This window comes from Rhipicephalus microplus, chromosome 8 (assembly GCF_043290135.1).
Source record: "Rhipicephalus microplus isolate Deutch F79 chromosome 8, USDA_Rmic, whole genome shotgun sequence".
NCBI classification, from domain to species: Eukaryota; Metazoa; Arthropoda; class Arachnida; order Ixodida; family Ixodidae; genus Rhipicephalus; species Rhipicephalus microplus.
The window spans coordinates 90494643-90520190 of NC_134707.1; the positions used below are offsets into that span (position 1 = coordinate 90494643).

The window sequence follows — 25548 nt, forward strand, 5'->3', positions numbered from 1 at the left end:
TCCGACTCCCAGTCTCCTCATGGGCGGAGCCACCGGGCTGGCCCCCGTAAGGGGTGCCCAGTCCCCTTCAGGCCTTTTAATAAAGTTGATTCTCTCTCTCTCTCACGAGATGACGTACCAACATAACGTCACTGCGACGTCAGGATGACGTCACGAATTCTGGTGATTGGTGGCGCCAGACGGTGAAGTCATCACATGATGGCAAGTTTTTCCAGCGCTTGTATTGATGCCGCCGGTGCATACGGTCATTTTGCACGTGATGAAGAGGCATCTAAGGCTCTCGCTTTAAAAACACTCGGGCAGGTTTTCTTACGCCAAGAATCGCTTGAGCCCACTTACAACAAATGGGAAGAACTAGCTAGCTTGCTCGCCAGTTCATTTGCATGCAGTACACATTCAGTCAATGTGAAGCTCAACATGTTTAATTGACGAAAAGGCGGCTCAGTCTTGACACGTTTCATGTGAGTTGCCTTTCAGGGAGTAACAAAACTGCCTGATGACTTCGAATGGATGATCGCCGCATTGGTTGCCGATGCCCACATTGTGAACGTTGTACAGGAGCCACGCCGTGCGTGCACGCAATTCTCCGAAGGTATGTGTCGCGTAGACGAGCTGCGAGTGACAGAATATGAGAGTTTATGTTGGTCGGCTACTTTAACTAACAGAATAGCTCGCAGGTTGATGGTTAAAAACAGACACACATATTACGTATGGTTTTCAGCTACCTGGTTTGCTTTTCCTATGACTCAATGAATGTGCACCAATTTAGTGAAATCAAGACAAACACTGACCGCTGTATATACAGTATCAAACCTCGTCTCTAAACGCTTGATCATAAAGATACTGCGCCAGTTGAACAAGACATCTAACTGGGCTATGCGGTTAACGTAAAAGGAATGCATGTGAGTGCGATCAAGGAAACAATAAAATTATGAAGAATCCATCTTTCAGCTTTTTACGAACTCCTTCTCAACTCTTGCTTTTTTTAGTTGGCACCAGTGTGTATCACTCTGCGCCGGTTTCAGCATTGAACCTTGCAGCGGCGACGTTTGTTTCAAAATAGTGCCGAGAAAGACATCTACGCGCTCGTTTATTTTACTTCACAATGTGTGATGCATCTATGATACATTTGTAAATCTGCAATAGGCATTGTACATGATCAATGTATTTTCGCAGTCAAGTTCACAACTATGCTAACACCACACTCTATGCGGTGAAGGTATGCCTGATATGCTCCGAAAAAATCCTAAGCAGTTTTGGAAAACAGTTAATCTCAATTATACATCAATTGCCATTTTTTGGGACATTACACTACGAGACGAACAAAATGTTTCAATTCCTGAACACTTTACTGCGCAAGTATTGTATGAAACCTTCTGTTCTGTATTCACCATAGACCGGGACGGTGACCTTCCCTATGCTTTTTCTGTATGCAACCCGACACTGCCCAAAATTATATTTCATGTCAATAGAACTTCCAGAATCATCGACTCAATAAAGCTCACTTCATCAATTGGTATAGATCACATTAACACAAAAATATTGAAGAACATTAAACTTGTAATAGGTGTGATTTTATCACACATTTTCAGCAATCACTCTCATCTGGAGTGGTGTCCCAAGAGTGGAAGGTAGGCAAGGTCATTCCAATCCGGAAGAAAGGTAACTCTCACTCACACAAAATTTATCACCTCATTTCGCTCACAAGTGTATGCTCTAAAATAATGGAACACGTAATATATTCCCACATAGTCAATCTCGAAGAAAGGTTACTCGTACTCACGCAAAAGTTATCATCCCATTTCGCTCACAAGTGTATGCTCTAAAATAATGAAACACGTAATATATTGCCACAGAGTCACCTTCCTCGCAACTCTTCATTTTTTTCATAAAAACTAACATGGCTTTCAGAAAAGTGTTTATGTGACACTCAACTAGCTCTCTTTACTAACAATGTTACCCCTAGCATTGATGCAAAGATACCCGTAGATGCACTCTTTTTGGGCTTTGAGAAAGCTTTTTACAAAGTTTCGCATAAACGCATATTCTTAAAACTTTCCTGTCTGAAACATGACCCATTAGTTGTTCTGTGAATTTGCGACTTTTAAACTAATTAGCAGCAGTTATTTTACGCTAATCATCTTTCTTCGTCTTTACACCCCGTTATTTCAGGCGTGCTTCAAGGAACGGTTCTAGGACCTTTGCTTTTTCTCATATATATTAGCGACTTGCCGAGTAATATTTCCTCTAACATCAGACTTTTTGCCGATCAATCTGTCATTTATCGCCCAGTCAACAACACATGGGATGTTCATGTACTCTAAACTGACCTTCATAAAATTGAAATCTGGTGCAAAACATGCTTGATGTTCCTTAACGCAAACAAAACGTCCTTAGCCTCTTTTCATCGCCGCCAGTACTACCCATCTCCCGCATAATTCATCAACAACACTCAAATTTTATGTGTAACTAATTACAAGTATCTAGATGTTCATTTTCATTCTGATTTAACATGGTCTCTTCCCATGACGCACATTACTAACGAAGCAAACCGTGCTCTTGGCTGCCTGCGCCGAAACCTTCTTCTAGTTCCTACTTCTGTCAAACTACTCGCTTATCTGACACTAATTACACCAAAACTTGAATACACATGCGCTGCTTGGGACCCTCATCAGAGTAACAATACTTAAACACTTGAAACAGTGCAAAGCCGGGTGGCAAGATTCATCTTTTCAGATTATTCATATCAGTCAAGCGTAACCGAACTTAAATCTCGCGCTAACCTCGTCCCCCTTTCGACACGCCACTGTGTTGCTCGTTTGTGCGTGTTTTTGAAGTTCTATCATGAATCGCTACGCACTCCCATCATCAAGTCAGCCCATCGTCATTCAGATCGCATAAATCACGGGAAAGCTGTTTACTCGCCAAGTGCTCACATCACTGCGCACCTTTCATCTTTTTTTTTTGTCAAGAGCGCACAAGATTCGGATGGCCTTCCTCCTCACGCTGTGTTTAAAAAAACTGGTAAACTATTTAGAGTACCTGGTAATGTACTATGGGAGAGCACTAGGCCGTCCCGTTACTGGTCACAGTAAAATTGAGACCTGAGAAGTTCACTATTTTTTACGCTACGTTGTACATTACTCTAGTATCATCAACTTCATAGCAGCGATGGAACATCTACTCCATTATTCTATTGTAACAGCCCACCCCCTCATGTAAAACCTTATCATTGGGGCCTTTGAGGTATTGCAAATAAAAAATAAATAAATAAATAAATAAAAAGAGGTACACCGGCGCCTTCAACAACCTACTTTCTTTTTCTTGTTAGTAGAACGGCACGGTAAGCGTTACGAATACTGACTTAAAATTTTATGCGATAGTGATTGTAACGTAGATTTATCCGGTAACTCTACTTCTGACTTCTCTCCAATCAATCATCTCAATGGCCAGGAGCCGGTCACTCCAGTTCACGCCGCTCTTCCTGTGACAGTCGTTTCAATGCGGCTGTTGCCATCATAGAGTTTCCTAAAATTAACTACAGGAGGCTCTGGCGCCGCGATCATTCAGCGACGGTGGCAATGATGGGTAGCACCCGGATTCGCCTAGTCTTCGTAATTGCGGGCAGTGAATGGCGCTTGTGGCTTCATTTATTCCTGGTTTCAATTTTGTTTCGGAGGGAAAAACGGGCCCTTTTGAACTTCATGACTCGATTTCAAATAGTAAGCCTAAATAAATAAGGTGGTGAAGGGCAACCATTGAACATGTGTTGATTTTTGTTTTGTGAGAAAACAACTCCAAGCCACAAGAACACACAAGGAGCCAGGAGTAGAAAAATAGACAGATCAATGTACTACCCATCATTCCCAAGCTCACTGAAGCGCCATGCGTTGCAGTTTCTACAGACACTAGCGCCCAAGTTCCCTCTAGTGTATATTTGGGAAACTCAATAATGTGCCATCATCTGCTATTAATATATCACGTGATTGTTGGAATTGTACGTATCAAGACAATCATAATAAGATTACGCTCCCTGTGCCCGAGGGGTCCTGAACTTTCGCCCACCTGTGGCTGTTCGGCATGCACCCAAATTAAAGTACACGGCCTTCAAGTATATTCGCCTCCACCGACAATCCGGCTGCCATATTCTATCTAGCGAACCATCAAGGCCAGCTTGTGTGTACTGAACTTGTATTTACGAAGCTGATAGCCTCGTCAAAGAAAAACACGTTGTGGAACGCCGCCAGCGTGCGTTGACTGAACGCAAAGTAAACTTGGCTGCTAACAGCGTCTCTTGCGGTTGTGGTACCAAATACTCTTCTGGAATGAGCGTACGTTTCCGCTAATCATCAATAATAAACGAATCTTGATTTGAAGTTCTTACTAGTACGTCAAAATAGGCAATACTAGTTAGGCCCATAGTCACTGACTAATACAGTGTTTAAATAAATATGCATATGAACAATAGGGTTATTTTAACAAAGCGCATGTAAAAAGAACACTTTTTGTATCTACAAAACTAATGTTTCATTGCTAAATTTATATTGCAATAGCTTTTCGTACGATTGAAATAAAATCATCAATGAAGGCGCTTTTTCGTGTTTTACCGGAATGTGTTGAACTATCCGTCTAAAAAGGGCAGCGTTCTTTGCTGCGAACGCTATGACATTTTTAACTTATCAAGCCACCGCGTATGTCACACGTTCCGTGTCTCGCAAAAAAGCTTCCACGACTTCCGCTTGTGGCGCACCACTGAAACCACCAAGCACGGCTGGAACCATTACGTGACTAGTTGTGATATGCTTCTGGCGGGACATGTAACGTGGTTAGCGTGAGAACAAGTCGAGTGATTTTAAGTGATCGTGATCACGTTTTTAGTTGTTACTTCATCATGTGAGTGGTTGCCAAGCTTGGCAAGGATAGTGGAGTTCTGCCGGGCAGTTGATAGGCAAGGTCAAGTGACTTCACAGCAAGACTATTTCTTGTCAAGGTGACACGAGGGTTCACCTAGACGAAACAGCGCTGCTGTTAAAAACGGACATCTGTCTGATGAGGCAAGACTTCAGGTCAGAGCTTCATTTTCCTACCTTATTCTTGGAAATGTCATTGCCAGAAGAGAGAAAACATTTATTCCGTAAAGCTTGTGAGTGAAGGTGGGAGGGTCCCTTAATGAAACAACCCTCTCGCCTGAACGACCCGCCCGGCTGAATCGACAAGTTGACGATGGTCGACCTGATCCAGCTGAAAGATCGCAGCCTCCTTCTCTTCACTGAGGAGGTTGGGTCTCCATCTGTTGGCGCAGCTTGTAGTTTTAAGGAGCTTACTGTGCACTGTAGAAGGAGGGGCGCCAAAATGACTGCCACATTGCAGTGTAGGCAGATGTAGCTGTTATCAAAGTTCGTTTTGAGCTTCTTTGCACTCACTCCCCTATTGATATTCATTCCTTTCCCGTGCGTTGCAGCTCATATAGTATGGCGGCAGACGCGACAATAGAAAGGAGCCGCGTGTCTCGAGGGAGCATGGGCCACAAGTCACAATCAAAACAGTCTGGCTCTTGACCTTCTTGGGCACGTGAGTTGCAACTACTTCAGTCGCTGTCAGATAGCCTACAATTTTTTCGATGCTGAATCGGACTCCTAAAAGAGCAACCTGCGAATTGTCGCTGGTACTTCGTATCAGTCATCCTCCGCCTTTCTTTCGTACAAATGTTTCCAGTTGCGCTACGCGGAAAGCGGGAGAAGATGATTTAGCGCAACGCAGGTCTGAGACCTCTGACAGCGCAAAGAAAAAAGAGAGCTTCAGGTTGCGCATGCGCATGCTCCGAAGTAGACAATGCCCTGGCTCTTCACCATGCTCTTCTTGTAAGCTGCAATCGCTTCAGTCTATCACTTCAGCCATGCCGCCATATTGAAGTGGCCACAGCACGACGTCGTCATACGCCATCATGTCCAACTTCCTTCACTCACATTAGTACGGGTAAGTATTCTCTAGACAAAAAAAAAAAACTGAACCAAAGATGTTAGTGGTAGCACCAGTGCAAAGCTTTGTTATATACCTAAACCAGACAGGCTATAACTCCAGTGGCCTTCAGGAAATATAAAAGGTGAAAAGCGTAGTGTGTCCTTTAGGGTGGTGCCCCTATTTCAGGGCCACACTGTTAAGAGTAATGCGTTTACATCTTTGAAAGAGTCGATGTTGATCCACCAGGGCTGGCTTAGACCACTGCGCCTCGAATTAATCCTATGTGCCATTGGTGTCGTGCTCTTCGCGTGCTTTGCACTCTTTCACGTGACGTGAAAGAGTTTTGGAGTGCCTCTACACCACGAGCATACGTCTTTACACGCTGTGGGATAGGTCAGATAGAGAGTGTACTGATTTATATGAGCGTCTGTCTGTAGTCTTAGCGCGGTCAACTCCGCAACGGTGAGCTTGCCATGTGGAAGCAGACATAGCTGCGTATTTGCCCTGTACTACCTAAAGATTGTTGCGTAGCAAGCGCCCAGGGGTGTGGGATATTATAGTGCAGAGTGTGGAGTGGCTCAACGGTTTTTAAAGCATCGAGCCCTTCACTCGCACGCGGGTTCTCTCTAAATAAATTGACCCTCGACAAGAGAAGCAAAAAACGTTGCCATAGCACTCGCAATCGAAAAGGAATGTTCGCGAAACGCTCTATTACCAATGATTACAGATTCGCAAAAATCTTACAGAAACTCTTTAAAGGGCAACATTGCAGCAAAGCCTCTCCGGATATTGTTTGGGACAGAATGGGACCCCACAGTAAACTAAGTACGGAATATGACGTAGGCACCCGATCAATGGTGTTGATATTTCAGAAAATAAAGGGTATATTGTTAACACACCGCTGGTATTAAACTGCTTGCAATACGTATTTCATCATGTGCACATCTATATAAGGTATCGCTTTGTCTAATAAGTTGAATGCATCAAAACTTCGAGGCTAATATCTCTGTATAGTTGGACAAGAATAGTATAGATAACAAGCGCCATCGGAGACAAGTGGCAGATTACTGTAGAAAATCTGTAAAGCTGTATGGCACGAATGCAATTTGAAGGGCTCGTTTCTCCATTGATAGAAGTTTACTTAAGCGAAAGTCAATGAAGCGAAGGAAGATATGAAAGACGATTGTTCCACAGAGTGTTCCACACACACCATTAAAAACGCGCGCGGCTTTAAATACACTTTCAGGTTTGTATGCACAAATAGACACTACAAACTTGTACGAGCGGATGGTCACCGCCTTAGATCAAATTATCGAGCAACGATTGCGTTACTTTACGGTCGCAGGTTCAGTTACATTTAACGACAACTGGTCCTTACCGCGACCTTCGTTCCTCCCCATATTTCTCGTAGTTACTATAACACATCTATGTCACAATTGGAAAACTTTCAGGTCTCCTATATACTCCTCAGCTTAGTTATCAATTTGTCTTGATTATGGTTGTATTAACAACAACAAAACTGAAAAATAAGCCCTAAAATTCTTTGTTTTTTGCTCAATAAAAGCGAGGCCCATCACAGATGAGTTGATACGCACAACATCGTGCCACACGATTCAACGAAACCCCATTTCGTAATTTTTTTGAAGTAGATTGCTTTGTAAAGTTCACACATGGAATGCCTACAGAAACATTGGACAAAGTACTCACCTTTATAGCCAATGTATCGTTCAGTTCTCCCATTGTAAGAACTATCGACGAATTCGATATAATCCCGTACGTAAACAGCGGATGGCCGATGTATTGCGCAATGCTCCCGGTGACATTCGGTGGCTCACATAGCTAGAAGAGATACAAAATCAAATGCATCTTCACTACTATGACACCTACGCAGTAAACTTTTTTACATTCATAAGGGTTTAAAACAGCTGTTTCTCTGATTTACACCCTTTTCTAATTGTTTTAACACCTTGTTTTCTGCTTGTACACCCTAAAAGAAGGATGTAAGTGGAAAAAGGGTGTTAGGCTATACGAGAGGGTGTTAGTGGGAGAGCTCAAGGATGTACAAGTATATTTGGAATAATAATTGTTCAGGTTAACGTCCGAAATTCGTCACATGATTATGAAAGACACCGTACTGAAGGGCTCTGGAAATTTAGACCACCTGGGGTTTTTCAAGATGCACCTAAGTTTAACTACACAGGTCTGGAATAATTTCGCCTCCACCAAAAATGCGGGCGCCCTGAATGGCTGGTATTCGATCCTGTGATTTCTGGGTCAACAGTCGAGCACTAAAAGTACCAGACCACCGGAGCGGGTGGTACACGTGCAAGAATCAAGCTGCATTCATGCTAGCATATTAAAATCTCACGCATAGCGTAACGTGCCTTTTGTACTACCTTTTCTAAGAATACAATGCCATAGGGGTCAGAAACCTCCAAGAAATTGTATGAAAACTTTAATAATGAAACAATTTTGAGGTACCATCAGTTGAAGTTTATTTTCAAACGATTCATGCACGCTATAAACCCCGTATTCAGAAACGCTTCTTGCATTGAACTTGACTTGCCACCCCCTCAAATGGAGCCCAAACGTGCTTCAAACACGCTGCACTGAAGACCGTGGCAAGTCAAATACAAGCAATTCAACGTTTGTGAATAAATGGTTAAGTGGTCCTCAGAATGTTAAGCAGTAGAGCCGCTGAAATTATTTCCCACCGATTTCCTTACAACACCTCGGCCGGAGCTAATCACCGAAGCCACGTTTGTAACCATCATGGTCGGCCTGTACATTTAAAAGTTCCAGTAGCTCTGTCACCACAAGCTCTCTTCATTTCCATATTCTTCGCGTACTTACTTCCCCACACGTGCGCCCTGCTGATAATAGATTGGCTTGGTAGTATACCATGCTATATAAGTCAGGACAAGCTATACTAACCCCCGTATTCACAAGTGCTCCTTGACTCAAATTTCATCCTGCGGTTGACTGTATTGAGCACTGGGCCACTGCTATATAGACTGAAAATGACGCTGCACTTCTGAGATTCACTGCAGATTGACGATAATATTTAGTGATTTCTTCTGCCGAGAAACGGCGCTTTCATGTACTTTCTCAAGTCAAGATGAAGAGTTGAGTGAAGGGATGGTCTAGCATATGGGGGTAAGATAAATAAGTCACGTTATGTTAATACTAAGGTAATTAGGCCATACCTCACTGAGTCCAATTGGAGAAAGCCACGTAAAGCTAATACCAAGGTACTTAGGGCCATAAAGCATAGGTGTTTAACAGTGTAGAAATTAGAGCCAAAATATTTTGAACCTCGCTCGCAAATATCAAGCTAACTTTAGCTGTATTGCAATAAAACATTGGTAAGTAAACCTTAAAAAATAATTCTGTGTGAATCAGAACAGTCCCACTTAAGATAAATCTAAGCGATGTTGTGTTGAGGCTGCGGTAATTACACCGTCATAGTAGACGGCGTGATTAAGTAATTACGCCACCACTGCAGCGGCCGTGTCGCTGCGACGCGGACCATGTGACGTTCATTTGCAGAAGAAATAGTGCAGCACCCAGGCTGGCGTTGTTGCGCTGTTGATGTGTTTGATAAGCGGAGGTACTGAACAGTTTGCGCGTGGTGTTCTTCACTCAAACAACTGCAAATGCCGCTCATGCAAACGGGACACCATGTGCGCATTCGTAGCCGCTTTACGCAAACCTTCTTTCTCGCTCTCCACTTTCTTGTCAAGACAACGTGAGATAAACTCAGAGAAAACTAAGGCGATCTCGGATAGCACCCTCGTTTTGATAGACTAGATGCATTTAGATAGTATGTGAGGAATAATTGATCGGTTACCAGTTCGCAATATAATCACATGCTCCGTGACATCAGCAGGAAGGAGCATTTAAAACTCACCATCACGGATACTAGCGGCGACGGGTAACACTCCCAGGTTCAAATGGGCCTATTTAGCCCATAGAGTGGACGAGGAGACGGCCCTGCAGTTGCTCAGTTGGTAAAGTACCGAAGGTGTTATATCAAGGTCACTGGTTCTGTACCTGGCAGTGGCGAGTTCTTTTCTCGCTCCATTACTTTGTTCACATATACATTATATTAACTGCAAATGTGATTCCCAATACTTTCACTTCTTTTATTCTCTTCAAGTTATGAATATGCTTCGTCGAACAAAGAAAATACAACACCTAAAATTCTCTTTCTCTGAGTTGAGTTCAGATGTAAACGTACTGTAAAAATGAAACACAATTGAATTGGAAAGACCCTTACCGCTTCTCGTTGTCTTTTCATGGACACGCAGGGCTGGTAAAGGCTTCTGGGGAGGGAAATTACGTGATCCTTCATGACATACTGAAGCGCGGACATTTCGAAGGAGAGTCCGGTAATTGTCGATGGTATCTTGTATGTGTTTCCCTGTGACACCGCGTACCAAGCATAGCCCTGAAAAGAGCTGCGAAATTGTACTAAAAAAACGATTGCGAATAAATGCGGCGGGAACACCACCGTATCAAAAATTTTATACTCGTACACTTGTACTGGACATTCCCAGCTAAACATGCTTCGCCTTAAGTTTCTTTTTCTTCTTCTTAATGGCAGCATGAAGATCAATGCAAACAACTATTACTACACTCGGATACAACTAGTTCCCGAACTAAACATACCAAGCACTTAGCTGAATACAGGTTTCACAACGACATTTCCCGGCCCCGCCGCGGTGGTCTAGTGGCTATGGTACTCGGCTGCTGACCCGCAGGGCGCGGGTTCGAATCCCGGCTGCGGCGGCTGCATTTCCGATGGAGGCGGAATTGTTGTAGGCCCGTGTACTCAGATTTGGGTGCACGTTAAAGAACCCCAGGTGGTCTAAATTTCCGGAGCCCTCCACTACGGCGTCTCTCATAATCATATAGTGGTTTTGGGACGTTAAACCCCACATATCAATCAACGACATTTCCCGGTATCCTTTTTTCGCGCAAGCAATTCGAGATTGGAATGGCCTAACAAACGATGCTATCAAGTGTACATCACTCAAAGCTTTTATCTCCAAGATATCAGGCGATGCTTTATAGTTATCTCCAAGCAAGATTTCTGTGTTACACAATAATATTCACTTCTCAGTATATCTTTACTGCCGGGAAATTGCGCTACTCATGAATTTCGCAATTGCGCTACCATACACCAAAACAAATGCACTGAAATGTGAGCGTAAAACAAAGCCTTACGGTTGATCTTCAACTCCTATTCCAGAACTTTGTTTATAAGTGAGCTTAGAGACAGAGCCGGTTTAATGACGGCGAAACTAAAAATGTAACATAATCGACTGATATTCTTTTTTTACATACTCAATGGACACTACAAGGTTCACCTAAAGGAACACATCGCACTACAGCCATTTACCACATCCACAAAAAAAAACACTCGAAACATATCACACCACTTAGCTACAGAACACATTTATTCAAGTATTCCTTTTTGGTTCGGAGCATCGATGACTGGAATCAATTACCTCAATACATAGTGGAACATTGCAATTTACAAAGGTTCGAAAAGGCTTTGTCAGAATATTTGTAACCAAATTGCTTGTGCCTTGTTGGTTGAACATGTTCAATGTACTATATCAATATGTTCAATATGTACTATATCACTTCAAATCTTTTTTCTCTTTTCGCTGACGTGTACGAGATGTTTTTGAACATGCTTCGTTTATCCGTGACCTATGCGGGATGTATTCTGATATAGTTTGGCGTTTTTGTTTTGTTATTTCCATGTAGTGTGCGTCTTGAGCGTACAGTGTGAAACTTGTTTCTACATATGTTCTTTCTACATGCCAGATATGTCACCCCAACTCCTGTCTTCGCACTAGGGCTGACAGTATGAATAAATAAAAATAAATAAAAATTATGTTGTACTTGTCGCGCCTTACACTGAGTGTGTTGGATGTCATATTGTCATTTTTGTAGCGATTTTATATTTCGTTGCCTAGTGCTGATGTACTGTCTAGTCGAACCTAACCTATATTAGTGCCTAGTTAAACTGTGTTCTTTTGAATATGTATCTCCACTGTAATATGCTGTTTATTACTGCCATCAATCAGTAGCCCTTGTATAAATAATGTAGAGAACATATGCATTGTCTGATTCAACCTCACCTACGTAGAGGCCTACTTGAAGATACCCCCTTTCCTGCAACAGCCTCCGATTGAGGCTAGCAGTATCTTCAAAGAAAATTAATAAATAAATAAACATCTTGCAATTTTAGCAACTTTCCATATCTTAGGCTTATTTGTCCAGTGCGTACTTGCGTCACCATTTTCCTTCGCGAAATATTGGGCAAAACTTGAGAAAAACAGGATTTGAGCTGGAATGATATACGTGAAATCGGGCTGTAAGTTGAGAATTATAGCGCTTAGACACGCGTGTGCTTCAGAACTCTTCGAAAACGCCCCTTACATAGACACTATGTGAGGTAAGGAATCATATAACAGGCCTAATTTTGTCGAGCGAAAGAGTACAGTAATGTTTGTATTCGTGTGAATGGTTTAGTTCTTCAAAACAATTCGAGGCACATCACAACGGGAATTGCACAACAAATGGCGAGTTGAAACTTCCTACGACTTACAAAGAGCTGGGCCGAAATTCTTTGTCATAATCCGCCGTAGTACTATAGACAAAAATTACCATGTGTATTTCGTGGATAACAAGGGTAAAGGTGTTAGATGTCTCCAGAAGAAGACCCCGTGGGCGAAGGGGAAGTCACCGAAAAAACATGTGATGTACTTTAGCTTCTTGACCTGCTCCAGTCTCTGAGAGGGTTGTTTTCATTCTCTGCTCGCAAATCAGTGCAATGATTATGTCGCGATTTGGCACGGTTATAGAAGAAGAGAACTGCCGTCAGCCCTGTTTATTCCTATGGCCTCATAGGCCCTATCTTGAAAGCAGTCTGCGAAGTGACAAGCTTCTATACACGTCCCTGCAGCGTTACTATTGCACCCGTGTTACAATAAAGGTTGCGTTGAATCTTTTGTTAGTTTCCACACACGCACTTACAGCGTTACTTGGCCGTGAATATGATGAACTTATGCAAACTAATTTACGGTGCGACGCTACTACGCCTGTTACGCAAAGTTCGAGCCATCTTATGCTTCAAAGATTAATGTCATCAGCGCAGGAGAGCCGCTTATTGTCAGCATTTACAGTTATACAAGCGACGTGTTGTGGTTGCCGAATGACCCTCACTTCGAGTCGGTCTGATCCCGCCGCTACAGTATTGCATAATTTGCAAGCTCATTTTCACTGCACGTAACTCCAACCTAAGGTTCTCAATCAGAGACGCAGGGAGTAATGATTATTTTGCATGAAATATGGAGCTAGCGCAATGGTGAATAACAGCAACAGCACCAGCATCCCATAAACATTAAGATTTTATGGCGTATTCGGTACACCAGACCCATCATTCTATCACAGAGGTCATACATTGAGATCAACTTCACTGATCAGTGAAGTTGATCAGTGAATCAGTGAAGTTGATCTCAATGTATGACCTCTCAACCTGACACCTTACCCGATTTCTTAATTTACTGCAACATAGAGCACAGACAGTGGTTTCAGTCAACAGAAAAATTAGGTGCGCGGAGAAGGCACACTTTTGCTTGTCACAGGACAACTCACCAAGTCGAAATAGCGTTGGTTAGCGGTGCTGACTGGGTTGGGTGGTGCGGCGATGCAGGCCCCCTGGGGGCTGATCCATCCCGCCGAAGATATTAACACGACGATGTTTGCACTCAAATCGCTGTGGCGAGAGAACAACGACCACAAATTGAAGGATCTTTCATGGAAGTATCCTGTTCGCTTCAAATTAGTTTCAATTTTTATACCCTATGGGATGCATTTTCGTACCTAATGTCATTCCTCGTAAACAAAATGTCATTTATCTAGTTCCTTATTCGGAGTATTTGTCTGAAATTGACGCATGAGATTGCCTAAAGATCGACAAGCTGTCGCAATGTGTATGCTGCCAACAAGTCTTCCTTTCAGAGGTGGGGCGGCTGTGAGTACCATTTAAGCATTTTGTGCACTATCGTACTTTCTGACTGCAAATATGTGAGTAGAGGCCATGCACTCGCGTTTTTTTTCCTTGAAGAAAGTTGTTTTCCTTTGTGCATTATCGCCCCGGGAAATCGGATGGCGTGGACGTGAATGCGGTTTTATTTGTGTTGGACCTGTTTCTGCACGACGTAGTAAAGAGCCTAATCACTACCGTAAATAGTCTGGTATGGGTCTTACAAACACACGCCAACCATAAATATATGCTAAAGGCAGGTCTGTACTACGTAGCAACTGAACTTATAAAATTTTATTTAGAAGGGGTGCTTGTGGAAGGTTCTGACTAGTTGAAGAGTCACCTTGAGAGTTAATTATTTTCAGAATAACAATCATCCCAAACAAAATTTTTGAAACGGGAGGAGAATTGGGGTGGTGCTACGGCTACTGGCCTAACTGAAGTCATGGATAGATTTCTCTACAGTAGTACGGTTATTTCGAAGCATGGGAAAAAGTCGAAACGTCTGCATTTGTGCTCAAGAGAAAGTAGGAGCTATCTATGGCTACCATGTTGTGATTCCATCCTTAATCGGCAAGGTGCGATGAGGTGCATTTACTGAAGTTTTTTGTCACAATGATATACAAAATTGAAGGCTGTTTACGCAAGAGCACGTGCAAATTCATGCTTTACCCCAAGAAAATAACAAGAATTCGCTCAAAATCCGCCTCATGAAGCACGATAACTGAAGTTTTGTCTCAGGTGGGTGCTCTGCACTGCAGAGAAAAAACAACTGGCTGACTGCCGCCCTCATCTGCTGTAAATTCGATTTGCCGGCGCAAGGTTCAAAACATTAGGCTGTATATTTTGGAATAGTTTGGTATGTTTTTTTTCTCTCTGCAAACTCATCATGCCATTGTTCTGCAAGGGTATAATTATTTAACGATAAAACTATCTGACTTAATGTTCAAGCGAAATTGTTTATATGAGCTGCCATCAAGTTGATGAAGCCGGCATTTTGTGAGGTCTGGTAAATCTTGCGGCTGTGAATGCGGACCGTTATCATCCGTTTACTGCTGTGGGCTTTAAAGGCCGCTAATACTTGAATAGTGCAGTGGATAATGGCGTGATATCAGTGGAATGTGGAAGTAATATAGTTGCGATAAAGGATCGCTAGTTATATTTTATTTTTTGAAAGAGGCAGTTCAACTTCCATCCGTGAGATTATTTTACTCAAAGCATTGATCATTCATCTTAAGATAAAAAATGTTTTAAAGTTTATTCTTCTACTTTTTTCCGGCTTCCCAAATAATTTTTTGTGTAGTCGCTTCAATTAGAGCCACTGAATAACAATCATGAAGCAGTGGTCTGGGTTTTCTACAGGTGTTCTCAGCAGAAGATACCTGTCAAAGCATTGAAGTAAGCTCAACACCTACAAATGCAGAACAGTAAGTGAGATTATTCCCCAAACCAGGCTGCTGGGTGCATAGCTGAAACGGGACTTTCTGTAGACTGATTCACATGATAGGGCATCTGGAGCAAAGCTACGGGTTAACCATTTATTCTCTCTGGTTAACTTGCATGTCTTTTTTTATCAGTAAAATATGCTTTCAAATCCCATTGATCTCAAATCTTTCAAATCTCAACAATTTCATTGAAGTAAGCTCAACACCTCGAAATGTAGAACAGTAAGTGAGATTATTCCCAAAGCCAGGCTGCTGGGTGCATAGCTCGAACGGGACTTTCTGTAGACGGATTCGCATGATAGGGCATCTGGAGCAAAGCTACGGGTTAACCATTTATTCTCTCTGGTTAACTTGCATGTCTTTTTTTATCAGTAAGATATGCTTTCAAATCCCATTGGTCTCAAATCTTTCAAATCTCAACAATTTCATTGAAGTAAGCTCAACACCTCGAAATGTAGAACAGTAAGTGAGATTATTCCCCAAGCCAGGCTGCTGGGTGCATAGCTCAAACGGGACTTTCTGTAGACGGATTCGCATGATAGGGTATCTGGAGCAAAGCTACGGGTTCACCATTTATTCTCTCCGGTTAACTTGCATGTCTTTTTTATCAGTAAGATATGCTTTCAAATCTAACTACTGGAGTGAGAAAAGAGCAATAGAGACAAGTTTCAAAAAAATAATGGTTGCAACGCCATATTTGCGTATTTATAGATAGCAGCCAACGGTCGCCATTGTGTATGAGTAATCTCGCACGTTTTGTGGACATGCACGCCACTTGGGTCACGCAAAATGCTTAAATCAAAACATGCTCATACTTCCTTCCACTACCTCGACCCCCATGGTCTTGCATGTTATTATCGATGTTTTCATGCTCAATATTGGCTAACCTATGCGTTGCTTAAACATGTCGGGGCTTTTAACTGTGCTGCTGGTATTTATGCAACTCGTCAATTTAATTGAGAGTTATGCTCAGCATCTCCTTGTCTGCCTGCCACCTTGTACAACGCTCTCAATTTAGCTGCCATGATACTCACTACAGTATCCTACTGGATGGCGGTTCCTCCTAATTGCAATGAATGTCTATTTCCAATAAGGATATCTTATTAGCAGTCGTTGTGCTAACAATGGATATGTGTGTATGGGTTTCGTTTGTAGGAACTCAAGAATACAAGTGCTTATAAATAATAAAAAGTGTCATTACTGAACTGTGCCACCTGCTTCTTAAAACAAGCAGGGTTAAGTCAGCAACTTTTCTGCGTTTGCTGGAGGAGTAGCTGACTGTACTTTGCGCAGGTCAACATCTTAATGATATATCATTGTAATGACAATACCATTGTCATGGTATTGACAATGGTATTGTCGTTACACTGGTACAATACCATTGTCATGGTATTGTCAGCAGACTGCAGGTTCAAGGATAAACTGTTTTATTAGGCTGTCCTTGTGACCAGTGAATAGAAGGTGAGAATACAGCGACACACACTGGCAATAATAGTGGCGGATAGAGCGTCAGAACTCGAATATTTCAGTGCTATGTTTTTCGTTTCATACAGCATAACGACCCGAACAGATATTTGACGTGAAAGGTCGTATGAAAAGTTAAGGCTAGGATTTGGACTTTACAGGTTGAGTTCCATTTATTTGGCCAAAGGATTTCGAATATTTTGCTGGTATCATGCAAAATTTAAATTATGGGGCTCAGCTGAGCCTATTTACAACTTTTCTTTAATGGAATTTAGTTGTATGAACTCTGACAACGCCGGTACCAATCTGTCTATACTTCAAATACATTGACCAAAACGACAGCGACACTGGCTCTGGAATCAGGAGTATGATATTGACAATGTGGTGTACTGGTTCATCGATTGGGTGAATTTGTGCTTTATTCTAATATTTACACTGTGTTCAGTCACACTGCGACGCGGATTTCGGAAGTCACTTAGAGAAAATGGCGTGGCTGAGACCAGCCCCTAGAGGCGCCAAAATGATCTTAGGTACCCACAAAAAGATGCTTTTTTTTCAATGAACTCGATTCCCTTCAATACTTTTCCGACCACTGAGCCGGCCTTCATCTTCAGTAAACTTACTCCGTGATATTAAGTGCATCTCACACAACTATTGGACCAAAACAATAAATGTCATCGAGTTTTAATTTTTACAAGACTTTGCATGAATATAAAAAAATCGAAGTGCTTGACTAGAAGTTCTTGTGGTACGTCCTACCAGACATGCTACGAGGATTCGTTTTAGTGCTAATACCGACTTGTAGGTTATCCATATTTTTAACATTTCTTGCAGCGTCAATTGATTCATTCAAACAAGGCTTTTCGCAAAACACTGTTGTGTATACGATGGTATTGTCATAGTATTGAAAGCAGACTGCAGGTTCAAGGACAAACTGTTTTATTAGGCTGGCCTTGTGCCCAGCGAATGAAAGTGTGAGACTACAGCGACTCACACTGGCAATAATAGTGGCGGAGAGAGCGTAGGCAGTCGAATATTTTAGTGCTATCCCCAGCGGCCGCGTGAGTTCCACAATAATCTGCAATGTCCATGTTGAGCGGGTAATTTACACAAAATAATCTACCACAGCCCCGAAGCTTCTCGAACACAACAGGCATGGTTTCTGCAGAAAATAACTTACTGTGTAACGGGGCGATAAGAATACTTGAGGGAGGATTGTGGCTTGGCCTCCATAACAAAAAAGGCGTCGTCCAAATCAGTCTTCAAAAGATGAAAGCACAATAAACAAGAGGCACTTGCAAGCAATTACAATAATAAACAAAAAGATACAGTCCTCATGTTCGCTAATGCGCATTATGCGGATTGAGGCGCATGGCATAGAAGACTTCAAACCGTGCACGGCGCCGTGAAGAGTTCGTCATGCCATTGGGGACAACCTCCTAGTAGAGTGGGCTGAGACGCTGAATTACTCTGTTCGGTCCGAAGTATCATCGCAGAAGTTTTTCAGGGAGTTGATGAGTTTCTTCAGCGCGTTGAAGGTAGACAGTAACATCAACGTATTTTTCACTATCTGCGTTGAGTATCATGCCGTCCATGACGGCCAGGTTCTTTCTGTAGACGAACTTATATGGCGATATCTGCGTCGTCTCCTGTGCGATCGCGTTGTATGCGGAGGTCACGTACAGAAGAATGGTGTCGCATGTCTTGCGTTCGACGTCGACGTACATGGCCGGCAGGTCGCCGATGATCTTATTCATATGCTTGGTCAGGTCATTGGTGTGTGGGTGGTAAGTTGTTGTACGAGGGTCGCTTGGCTGGCTGTATCTCAGGGTTGCCCGAGTCAGGTCAGCAGCAAATTCCGTACTTCAGTCAGGGATTAGAGCCTTTTGGGCGCCATGTCGAAGAACGATGTTTTCAACGAAAAGCTTGCTAACCTCGGTGGCACTGCCTTTCAGGTGGGCTCCTGTTTTGGCGTAGCTGGTAAGGTAGTCAGTGGCTACGACAACCTACATCTTCGCGCAAGTCAACATATAGAATGTCCCCATCAGGTCCATCCCGATCAACTCGAATGATCGCCTGAGAAGGCAGGTTGACTGGAGGAAGCTTGCTGGTCTTGTGGGCAGTGTTTTCACTCTCTAATAGTCTCGACATGTCCTCACGTAACGATTGACGCCGGTGGTAAGCTATGATCAGGAGTACTTGTCTTGTATCCTCGCCAGCTTGCGGGATACCACAAGGTGTCCTGCCGTCGGATTGTCGTTCAGAGGCTGGAGAAGTTCTCGTCGTAGAGCTGAAGACACTACAAGAAGGTACTTGTCTCGAAGCGATGATGGTATGTGGGGTTTTACGTCCCAAAACCACCATATGATTATGACAGACGCCGTAGTGGAGGGCTCCGGAAATTTCGACCGCTTGGGATTGTTTAACGTGCTGGCTGGAAGTGGCGAGAAGATATTTTGGTGAAGGCCGTTTCACAGAAAAGACAATATAAGTACCGTCTTGTAGGTCCTGCCCGGAAGGTATTAGATCCCGCCGCTAAAATGGGGATCGGCTCGCAGTCATTCAGTGAAGTCGTATGCCGTTATTGTTACCAAGAAGCAGTCGTCATTTGGGTTGTCGGGCAGTGGTTGGTCAATGGGGGCACGAGACAGGTAGTTGGCATTCGAGTGTTTTATGCTGGACTGGTCAACAATGGTTATGTCATATTGCTACTGTGTGCCACAAATGAACATTATAGGAAAGAGGACGATGTTGAGGGCGAGCTCGTGCAGACTGCGCTACATATTGTATGCGTGCCGGTTTACCTAAAATAAAGGTATTTTTCAGACGCCTTCTCCCTGTAACATATTGGTGGAGAGTGCGGGTCTTCCCACAGTCAACAACCACGACGATTCTACGCAGTGGACGTTCCTTGGCTGCCTGTGCGATGCCTGATCAAGACGAGAACGAGGATTCGTCTGACACTACACCAACCGTGCTTCGACCAACTACGCAGCAACCAACAGCACCGCATCCAGCCGCTACTAACCGCACCGTCGTTCTGACCCAACCGCGTGACCCAGGCACTTTTTCGGGCAGTGACAGTACTGATGTAGAGGAATGGCTTCAGCTGTACCAACAGGTGAGTGCTTTGTACAACTGGAATCCGACGCTCATGTTGGCCACTATTATTTTCTACCTTGATGGCACAGCTAAAGTTTGGTTTTCCAACAACGAGAAAGATATCACGAGTTGGGACACCTGTAAACAGAAATTCATCCATCTCTTTGGCAAGCCCATTGGGCGTCGTCGTGCTGCGCAGAAAGAACTAGCGTGCGGACTCCAGTCCTGCACTGAGTCATACGTTACATACATACTGTTACGTTTGAAAGAGACTGGTAGACGTTGAAAGGGGCCGTTTATTAGGTCGCGAGGGGCAGCTCAGAAGCGGCCGACTGGTTAACGATCCTCCTGATCCTCTTCTTCTTCTCTCGCTCTGGGCGACAAGTGCGTTCACCGTATACGCTTCTTTTTCTTCGTGCATGTACGCAACATTCCTCTCCGTGCAGACGAAGGCCGCTGGACGAGTCAGTCGAGTTGTCGTGGCGTGTACAGTTTCAGGCGGGCAACATGAACGACTTGAGCTTTGGCAGCTCGTCGACCACTCGCCGTGAGACGAGCTATTACATAGTTGACCTCTGTAAGTCTGTCGACAATCACAAAAGGTCCATCGTAAGTGGCCAAAAACTTTTGGCATAACCCGCGCTTGCGCATCGGAGTCCACAACCACACCAGATCACCACGGCGATAAATAACTGGTCAATGGTGAATGTCATAGCGTGCCTTCGCCTTGTCTTGCGATGCCAATGTGCGCAGTAGAGCTATGCGACGCGCCTCTTCGGCGAGGCAGAGAGTCTCGGCGACAGTGACGTTGTCGTGGTCACAGAAAGGCAATATCGTGTCGATTGTGTACCGGGGCGAACGTGCATAAAGCAAAAAGAAAGGGCTATAGCCTGTAATCTCATGCTTCGCGGTGTTGAACGCGTAAGTAATGAAAGGGTTTACGTCATCCCAGTTCTTGTGGTCGCAGGAAACATACATAGACAACATGTTGATAATGGTGCGGTTGGTACGCTCCGTCAGCCCATTAGTTGGGGGGTGGTATGGTGTCGAGTGACGCAGGCGGGATTCACATAAACGGAGTAGCTCCTTCACGACATCCGCTGTGAATTGTCGTCCACGATCACTGATAATCAGGCGAGGTGGGCCATGTCGGAGGATGACGTACTGTAACAAAAACGACGAGACTTCGCTGGCAGTTGCGGAGGGGACGGCCGCCGTCTCGCAGTAGCGTGTGTGGTAGTCGACGCAAACAATTATCCATCGGTTGCCCTTAGCCGATTTTGGGAAGGGGCCCAGAAAGTCAATGCCCACTTGTTTAAAAGGTGCGCCTGGAGTAGGCATCGGCTGTAGAAGACCAGCTGGACCAGTTGATGGACGTTTGTGACGCTGACATTGCATGCAGCTTGCCACATAGCTCTCAACAGACTTCTGCATACCAGGCCAATAAAAGCGCTCTTTAGTCCGGTGAAGCGTCCGCGCCAAACCTAAATGTCCAGATGTAGGGTCGTCGTGCATGACACTCATAATACCTGTTCGCAGGCTCTCCGGGACCACTAGAAGGAAACGCGCGCCACTGCTGGAGAGGTTCCTTTTGAACAACAGTCCATCACGCATACAGAAACGGCGGACACTAGTAGAAGCGGATGCAGCGGCGAATAATGGTGCCAGTTTAGCATCCTTCCGCTGTTCTGCTCTGAAACTGGGATAGTGCGGGAACGTAGGCGACACAGACGCTACAAGCTGGTCAAGGTCATCGGATTCACAGTCTGTTGTACTAAGTGGCATACGTGAAAGACAGTCCGCGTCAGCATGTCGACGACCACTCTTGTAAGCGACGGTAAAACTGTATTCTTGTAGCCGGAGTGGCCAGCGCGCAAGGCGGCCACAAGGGTCACGAAAGTTGACAAGCCAACACAACGAGTGGTGGTCGGTTACGACTGTGAATGAGCGTCCGTACAGGTAAGATCTAAACCGCTGAATTGCAAATAATACCGCCAGGCATTCTTGTTCCGTAAAAGTGTAGTTTTGTTCCGGCCTGCTTAGAGAGCGACTTGCGTATGCGATGACGTGTTCACGGTCGCCGTAACGTTGTACTAGGACGGCTCCAATACCTATGCCGCTAGCATCCGTATGAAGCTCTGTCGGAGCAGAAGGACTGAAGTGCTGAAGGACGGGTCGTGACGTCAGCAAAAACTTCAATTGACGGAACGAAGAATCGCACTCCGGAGTCCACTCAAAGGAATTGTCCTTTCGTAAGAGGCATGTGAGAGGATACGCCACGTCGGCAAACTTCGGAATAAAGTGGCGGAAGTACGAACAAAGCCCCAGGAAACTACGAAGCTCCTTGACGGAACGCGGCGCATTGAACGCCTCAACTGCTGCTGTCTTCTGGGGGTCAGGGCGGATGCCATCCTTGTCAACGAGATGCCCGAGCACAAGCGTCTGGCGGTCTCCGAAGTGGCATTTCTTCGAGTTTAAAATTAGGTTAGCGTTTCGGATGCAGTTCAAAACAGTATCCAGACGAGAGTTGTGTTCACTGAACGTGCGGCCAAAGATGATGACGTCGTCGAGGTAGCACATGCAAATGTTCCACTTCAAGCCACGCAGAATGGTGTCCATAAACCTCTCGAAGGTTGCCGGTGCATTGCACAGTCCAAATGGCATTACGTTGAATTCAAAGAGCCCATCAGGGGTTACAAAGGCAGTCTTTTCCTTGTCCTCTGGGTGCATCGGAATTTGCCAATAACCGGATCGTAAGTCTACGGAGGAAAAATAAGAGGCCGAATGTAAGCAGTCTATTGCGTCCTCTATACGGGGCAGCGGGTATACGTCCTTTTTAGTCACGGCATTCAGTCGGCGATAGTCGACGCAAAATCTCCAAGATCCATCCTTCTTCTTAACAAGGATTACTGGTGCTGCCCACGGACTGGCTGACTCTTGTACCACTCCCTTTTGTATCATTTCCTGCACTTAGTCGTTGATAATTTGTCTTTCTGACGAGGAAACACGATATGGTTTTTGGCGAATCGGACTTGCCGCGCCAGTGTTGATGGTATGGCGCGTTCGAGACAGGGGGATAGGGATTATTTTGCCCTTCTGCGCAAAGTCAAATACCGAAACGTGCTTTAACAGCACATTCATTAAAGTTCGGCGCTCGCTTGAGCTAAGCGACTTATTTATCGTCGCCATAAGCACCCCGTCTAAATTGTGACAACCAGTTCCGTCACGTTCTTCCGGCACGTCTGTGAGCTCTACCACTGATAAGGTCGCGTGTTCTTTGCTGACCGAAGCTAATTTCAAACCATTGGGTAGGGTCACGGGCTCAGAGGAACAGCTTACAGTCCATGGGCCAGTTCTTCCGCCATCAATCGACACCACACAATGGGGATCCAACACATTCTTCTTCACGCAGTTTATGTGCATTGGTTCTACGCTTGCATCGAAGCTGTCAGAATCAGCGCCGCGACAAACAACAGGAACACGTACGGTAGACAACGCAGGTATGAACGTATCGCCATAGACACACAGCGTTGCTTGGTCATTCGCTGGAGTTTCCAGAAGTTCTGAAGGCATCTGGCCACTCACAAAGACTTTCCCCGTGCGACAGTCTACAGTGGCACCACATTCTCGCAAGAAGTCCATGCCGAGAATGACGTTATGTGTCGACCGAGGAATAATCGCAAACTCTGTCGTTATCATAAGGCCTCCCAAAAATACCTCAGCACAACACACACCAATAGGGCGCAATGGCTCTCCACTCACTCCTCAGAACGTCGAAGTTTCATCCCAGGTAAAAACAACTTTCCGCCCTAACACGTCTTTAAAAGAACCACTCATCACGGAAATCGTTGCACCTTTGTCCACCAACGCCATCACAGGCACATGATTCACCAAAACACGCACTTTGTTTTTAAACATACACACAGGAGGTATTTCTCTTAGTAGCACGTTTCCAGCGACCTCACCCCCATTGGCCGCGCTGGCTAGTTTTCCGGTGGCGAAGAGGGCGCTTTGCGACGCAGCGGTGAAGGAGAACGATGAGCACGAGGTCGCGGTGGGGACGTTAAACTCCTGTCAGATGCCGGGGAGTGGTTGCGGAAGTTGCTGGGCCAATAGTTGTCATCAGGTGGTATGTGGGCCGGCCGCCGGACACCATGAGGCTGTTCGAAGGGCCGTGAAAAATCGCATGGTTGGTGATACCGAGGAGTCACCCGACGGTTGCAAAATCGCGATATGTGGCCTGGCACACCGCAGGAATAGCACACCGGCCGAGGTCGAAACGTCGGTCGCTCGTCGATGAATAGAGCGTCATCATTTGCTCTTGTGTGACGAATGTACTGGTTGGGTGCGTCGTACCGAGACGTCGGGTGTCGAGGAGGCATGCGCTGAGAGCGTCGGTCATACCGCGACGCGGGAAATCTGGTTGTCATTCTTGACTGTGGGGCTGGGCTGTACTCCACAGTTGCCGCGCTCATCGTCGGTTGCCATTGGGTCAAAGGAGGCACATCCATAGCCTCACGTGGCAGACACAACTCGCGATGGTCAGCTGTCGAACACGACATTTCTCGGTGGGACAGTTCCTCACGAACAATCTGTCGATTGGTAGGGAAAAGGTCGAGGCCAGGATTCGTGTCCACACTGGCAACAGTTGTAATGTTAGCCAGCCGACCAAACTTTGGCGCAATTCGACGCATCTTGAGCGTTTCAAACGTTCGGCAATGCTGAATGACGTTGGACACAGAACTGAGGCTTTCTTTTTCAATTAGAAAAATATACACGTCCTCAGCAATCCCCTTCAGCAGATGCCCAACTTTGTCCTCTTCCGACATGGTAGCACAGACCACCTTGCACAGCCTTAACACTTCTTCTATGTAAGTGGTGCATGTCTCACCTGGTAGCTGTGCCCGTTGCGACAGTGTTTGCTCAGCCCGCTTCTTTCTACAACCGAGTCGCCGAAACATGCCCTGAGCTCTTCAACAAAAAGATCCCACGTCTTGAGTGCGTCCTCGTGGTTCTCGTACCATACCAGTGCGGTGTCGGTCAGGGAGAACACTACGTTGGCTAGCATAGCGGCTGCATCCCAATCATTGGACTTGCCCACACGTTTGTACTTGGTGAGCCAGGCGTCGACGTCTTCTTCGGCTTTTCCTCCGAAGGGCGGTGGAACTCGGTAGTATGGAAGCGGGCCAGATGGTGCTGTCCTGGAAACGCCTGCTTCTTCGGGCATGCCGAAGTCACTCACGGCAGATGGTGGGAGACCGGCAAGTCGACGGCTTCGTCGAAGCTGTGGCAGTGGTCTTTCCGTAGTTGAAGCGCTTACCCAGCGCCTCCACCACTCTGTTACGTTTGAAAGAGACTGGTAGACGTTGAAAGGGGCCGTTTATTAGGTCGCGAGGGGCAGCTCAGAAGCGGCCGACTGGTTAACGATCCTCCTGATCCTCTTCTTCTTCTCTCGCTCTGGGCGACAAGTGCGTTCACCGAATACGCTTCTTTTTCTTCGTGCATGTACGC

The 25548-nt window shown here is 45.0% G+C and overlaps 1 protein-coding gene across 1 annotated transcript in view; it reads right to left on the reverse strand.

The window, feature by feature from the left end:
- Positions 1–406: 406 nt before the first annotated feature.
- LOC142768658 (uncharacterized) overlaps positions 407–25548 on the reverse strand; it is a 35143-nt gene continuing 10001 nt past the window's right edge. Inside the window, exons 3-6 of the mRNA XM_075870677.1 lie at positions 13636–13756; positions 10241–10411; positions 7669–7800; positions 407–612 (exon numbers count right to left, since the gene is read on the reverse strand). Coding sequence (XP_075726792.1) covers positions 442–612; positions 7669–7800; positions 10241–10411; positions 13636–13756 — 595 coding nt within the window. The 3' untranslated portion in view covers positions 407–441. The remainder of the gene's footprint in view (positions 613–7668; positions 7801–10240; positions 10412–13635; positions 13757–25548) is intronic.